Consider the following 6,000-nt stretch of genomic DNA (forward strand, 5'->3'; position numbering starts at 1 on the left):
ACCTCTTCCATCTAAGGAGCACTAGCTTTAGTTATGCAGTCACCACAGTTGACGTCATGGCCTTTGATGTGGATAATGATGAAGTCATATGGTGAAGATGCTGAGTTAGCGACGGTAATGTGCCACGCTGATTGGAACGTGGAGAGGAGTAAGCATAAAGATGGAGCTAGAAGAGAGAGAACATGTAGATGGAGCCCTAGATACTAGCATATGAGTTGATTGGAGCTCATCCGGAACAGATGGTATACTCTGACAAGTTTAAGAACCTAAAGATAAACTGAATGACACGTCAAGACAAGCTTGATACCTGAAAATACATTTTGAGAGTTTGGGATCATAACACAAGTTTAAGGACTTGAGAATGATTGCCAAAAATAAAACTTAGCCTGCAGTGGGCAGACAGCCCCTGCAACTTTGTGCTCAAGGCAGAAGACCTCTCACGCAGGCAAAAAAAACCCCCGAGGCCCGTAACCCTGTGAGTAAGTCGATCTTTTTTACCTGTGCTTTATGACGCGGGACATGCGAGGGAGTTTTTTTTTTCTGCACAAACTGCGCATAACCGCAGCTGTGCCCACAACAGCCGGAAGTCGAACTCCTGACCAGGGCCCTTCCCACGACAGGGACGGAACCACTCAAGCTAACGTTCGTTCGCAATGATCGCCAAACAAGAAAAGCTGAATATGGGGGCCATTGATAATGGTGTACTTTCTTTGAATTCTATGCCTTCTGTATTGTGGTGTAGCCACAGGACTTCAACAGGAGCAAGCTATATAACATGTTACATCACGTTTTGCTATCAATATTTCGCTACTCTAGTTGTTGCAAGCGGTTGCTGCGGCCTCGGTTTCTTTCCCAGTCGCGAAAGATTTGCCGCACCCACAGGTTTTTGTTGCGTTTGGATTCTGGAAAGAGAAACCGCCACCAATGAGCGCGTCACTGTAGTCCAGCTCCATTCCAAACATGAAAAGAAGGCATTTTGGGTCACAGACTGCAGAACCAAAGAAATACATGCTGTTAGAATTGGTTCATTCTGATAGAGAGTTAATCAGTTCAGATGGAAGTTCTTAAAATCTGTCTATAAATGTATGCTATTAGAATTGGTTCATTCTGAACACATAGGGTCGCAATCAGTTGAGATGGGAGGTATGAAAAATTGCCTATATTACAGCAGTCAGCAAGTGTTCGGAAGCAGGACATGAAGTCCTAAGGTAACTTCACAGGTGCAGGAGAAAGATCTCGCTGACCTGTTAAGATGTTACTCTATCACGTTCACTTAGCATGCCTTGCAATTCAAATAAGAAATGCCAAGTTTCTTTTCGCTATTAATGCATTCCAACAATCCAACTTAAAAGCAATAGTAACTTTTTGAGCAATTATACTTTAGAGTTCAGCCAAGGCAGAAGCAACACTGAGAACTCTGATATTCAAAGGCTGAATTCTAGAAACACTAATCATTCTTTAAATCCTAATATAAGTATTGCATCATAGCCAAGTGGCCCGGGATAATATGATCAAAAGAAATTAGGTACAGGGTCAAATGTTACTTCTGTGAGCAAGATGAAACTGCTGCTCACTTGTTTTTTTAATACCATGTGGCATGTGTGCAGAACCATAGCCAAGTGCTTTGGTGCTGTTAATATTCACATGAACTTGCAACAATACTGGCCTTGGGTTCAAGAATAAAGTGTATGTGTTGGGTGTTGCAGTAATAAGCTGGGCTATCTGGAAAGCCCGAAACAGGGCAAGATTTGAGAATAAACTGATTAAGAATCCAGTAGAGACATGCTGGTGCAATATTGGGCAGGTTTATATCCAGATGAAATGCAGGTGGTGGTTATTGAGGGAGTGTGGACAATGCTCAACACCACTACACAGCTCCTTGTGTCGATGCCTACATCAGGTAAACTTCGCCTCCAGAAAATCAGATCCATGAAGGCTCCAGTGCGTGAGAGGGCAGCAAAAGGAGCTGAAACCTGGAGGTTGACAAGAAAGCAGAGGAACTAGCAACAGGTGAACCGGCGAAGTGAGAGTTCATGTCCAACTGTAGGAAAAAGACTTGGTCGTTTGGTTGTTTTGGTAACCAGATTGTTTTGTGGTAGCAGGTTTTGTACTGTTGTGGTCTGCTGAGTTGGTAGCTTCTATCTGAATCAGGTAGTTTAGTGCCATGTTGCAGGCTTGGCCTTGGTTGATTTTGTTAGTGGCTTCCTGTCGAGTCTTTCTTTCCTGTCCAATTACTCTGTTCAACAGTAAACACCTTGTTTTTTCGGTGTGGTTAATGGAAAGGTCATCCTCAATCTGGAAAAAAAAATATAAATAGTGCATAGCCAGGTTAAGGTAGTTACCTATTGCAAAACCATCATACTCTACAACAGAATCATCAGGGCTGGCATTCGCTTGACTTTCAAACTCCATGGTGTAAGACATGCCTGAGCATCCACCCTGTTTCACTCCAATTCTCAAGCACAAATCTTCGTTCCGTTCAGCCCTCATTTTGTTCAGATGTTTCAAGGCCTTTTCAGTCAATGAAATTGCTGGAGCAATGCTACCAGATGTTGCTGCTGCCGCTGCCGCTGCAAAATATGATCAATCATTGACTTAATGTTAAATGGAGCATGAGCAGAATTGTGTGCATGATTTTTTTTTGGCTGTTATTGGAAACTTTAACATATGAGTGATGTTAGAATCAATAATTAAAGTCCACTTCAATCTATAGCTCCACGGTCGTGTTTGTTGGCAGTAAAAATGCTCATGGATCGATGTTGTTCTCAAGTTAACGACAAAATATTGAAGTTCAGTTTGACCTACCACTTACCAATCATGAACATCAGAAACAAAATGCTTACTGCAGTGACAGTTGCAACTTTTGTAATCAATAAAACATGCTACTAGTTGACACAGGTCGTGGGTATTGTATTTGCACATTACACATAGCTTTAGAAAGGGGAAGTTTTACTTGTGGCTTGAAGAAAAAGGAAACAAAATCCAGGTAACCCCAAGTGAAACTGTCATGTACCACAGTCCTTGGGATTTATAAGATTATAAGATGTACTACTTGGAAACTAGTATGTCTGAGGCTTTCTATTCTACTTCTCTGAAAGCAGTGAAGTTTAAACCTCTGTGATTAAAGGATAAATTGAATGTGGATAACTTGGCAATGAAAGAAACAAGGTCGAAACTGCCAAGCATTAAAATGAGCACTAGGGTAGCCAACAGAAAAGCTAATTCATATTACCGCAAAAAGGCATTTTTCTCGATTATATGCGGAAGGCGATAGTAGATTGTGACAAGCGTGCTTAATTGGAATTCTGTTGAAGCAGAATACATCTTATACTACTGCTGACAGCCGATTTAAAGCATTTCATAATCTCTGCGGCTACGAAACGAAGCTAAGCTTGCTCTGAAAGAGTCTTGCACGTAATATATCCATATCGACTATCGTCCCTGTGGCTGAGACCGTATCCAAAAGCTAGAGCATCACGGATCAAACAAAAGTTCAGTTTTCATACGTCTCCTCCACAACCCAAACCCAAATCATTTGCCAAGAGCATAAGTGCATAACCCAACTGCTTCTAACTATTATTACGCGGGGGGAAAGAAACACCTGGGTTGACCACGGACCTGGAGGCGCGGGGGCGCGGAGGGAGACGGCCGCCCTGCCGCCGCCGGCGCCCGCGCCGCGGGGGAAGCGGATCGAGGAGGCGGGGGAGGATGAGGAGACGGCGTGGTGGGGCCGCGCGGTGCCGGCGGGGCGACCCAGGAGGGGGCGGGACGTGCCGGAGGCGAGCGCCATGGCGGATTTGTGTGTTTGGTTTCGGGAAGAAGCAGGCGACACGGGGAGGGACGACGGAACGGGACGGGAGAGGACAGAGGAGGAAGCGAGCCGAGGAAGCAAAGATCTGGTGTAGCCTCAGCGGGCCGCCCAGATTCGTGGAGGCCTGGAGGCCTGGAGGCTGGAGCATTTTCGCGTCGGGCTCAGCGGGCCCGCAGTGAGATATTTACCACATGCTGACGTCTACAAATATAAGCACATCGAAGGACTAAGCGGTTAAATCTCAAAGTTAATAAAGTCATCACAAGAATCTCACCGCGGGATTCCTCTATTACCGTTGTGTATAGGATGGTAAATCATGTGTAACATAATAATAAGCGGGCTTCAATTAAGTGAAGACAAAAAATGGGGACATTGCGGGCCAATTTTGTGTGGTAACTTTGAATACCCTTTTTGCGCTTATCTCATCTAGCTAGGTAAAATCTTAAACGGTGAACATGAATTTGGATTTTTCATTCACTACATCTTTACTTGTGAAAAACAAAGACTTCCTCCACCGGTTCTGGATAGCCTTGCTTAGCAAGGCGAGACGGGGACAGGGGCAAGGAATCAAGCAGACTCGTTTGGTTCTCTCGCCTATTAGACTCACTTGTTTCTGTCATGCCAAGCGAAGCGGCTAGCCGTGCCAGGGCTGGGGACTAAATTTGACTGACTTGATTAAAAAAAAAACTTGAGAGCCCAAGAATCAAGGCCATAAAGCAAGCAAAGCAAACACCTCTATCTTTAACCATAGGAAAAAAGTCTACATTACCTCTTCGACTTTTTCGAAAGTCTACTTTTTCTCCTGGAACTCTAAAACCAGATAAACCACCTTCCTGAACTTTTAAAATCATTCGTTTTACCTCCTTGACTGGTTATAAGCGGTTTTTCAAAGGCGGCTTTGCCTTTTTTATTTTGATTTATTTTGGCTGAATATTTAAAAAAACATAGTAAATCACAAAAAAACATAAAACAGAAAATTCAATTTTGTTGGACTCCACCTGAGTAGATCTACACAATAAATATATAATATGGTATGTTTTAGTACAAATTTTTTACTGTAGTTTTAGATCTATGCTTTTTTATAATTAATTCATAGTTATAGTTTCTATGATTCAATTGTGGTCAAATTTCTATGGTGGGCTAATTATTGTATGCTTAGACTCAAGTAAAAATTTCATAATCATAGGATCATGTATAACTTAGTTATTGATTTTTTAGATGTATGCTTGTTAAAAAGTATTTTAAATCTATAATTAAGTTATACATGATCCAATAAGTATGAAATTTTTATTATAATTCAAGCATATAATAATTAGCTCACTATAAAAAAATTGTCACAATTGGAATATAGAAACTGCAGCTCTGAATTAATTACATAAAAGCATAGATCTAAAGCTATAGCAAAAAAATTATACTAAAGCATACCATATTATATGTTTACTGTGTAGATGTACTTATGTCAAGTCCAACAAAATTAAAAATTTTATTTTATGACTTTTCTATGATTTACTATGATTTTTTAAAGATTCAGTCGAAATAAATAAAAAAAAAGACAAAATCGTCTTTGAAAACCGCTTGTAACCGGTTAGAGAGGTAAAACGAATGGTTTTAAAAGTTCAAGGATGTGGTTTATCTGGTTTTATAGTTCAGAGAGGAAAAATAGACTTTCACAAAAATTGAGGGTGGTAATATGGACTTTTTCCTTAACCATATAGGCAAGAGAAAGGTCCGGTTCACTCGGTAAATAATGAGGGCCCATGTTTTTAGCGTCACAAGAAAAAATAAATTAGCTCTTAATTTGTTCTTTTGTTTTTTCCAAGAAAAATTTGTACAAACTGCACAAAAAAAATCAACTCATAATTTACTCTTTTTTCAAAAACTATGTGAAAAAATAATTCAACAATTACAAAAATATACAATACAAATAAATGATGACGTATTTACTATACCAAAAAGTTCAAAATAAATTGTTTAAATCACGTGATTTAACCCAAGTGTTATTATGATATAACCTCCCTAGCTAACACGCTGTTAAACAAACGATGACTTTTTAATAATAATTCCCTAGGGTCCCATATGTATGATGATCGGCCCCTCCCTCTTTTGAAACCTTGAAGTATTTTTGTGACCCTGTAAGATTTATAGCTCTTTGCACTGGATACACCTCTTTTAGTGTAGTTCCTTTTAAA

General features: G+C 40.5%; 1 protein-coding gene across 1 annotated transcript; it reads right to left on the bottom strand.

Moving 5' to 3' along the window:
- Positions 1 to 681: 681 nt before the first annotated feature.
- Positions 682 to 3,909, bottom strand: LOC136527529 (uncharacterized). The gene is made up of 3 exons (XM_066520291.1): positions 3,619 to 3,909; positions 2,343 to 2,570; positions 682 to 988 (listed from the first exon to the last, which is right to left on the bottom strand). The coding sequence occupies exons 1-3, from the start codon at positions 3,788 to 3,790 to the stop codon at positions 813 to 815; spliced, it is 576 nt and encodes a 191-aa protein (XP_066376388.1). The 5' UTR covers positions 3,791 to 3,909; the 3' UTR covers positions 682 to 812.
- Positions 3,910 to 6,000: the final 2,091 nt, after the last annotated feature.

Source organism: Miscanthus floridulus, chromosome 19, assembly GCF_019320115.1.
Source record: "Miscanthus floridulus cultivar M001 chromosome 19, ASM1932011v1, whole genome shotgun sequence".
In the NCBI taxonomy this organism is placed as follows: Eukaryota; Viridiplantae; Streptophyta; class Magnoliopsida; order Poales; family Poaceae; genus Miscanthus; species Miscanthus floridulus.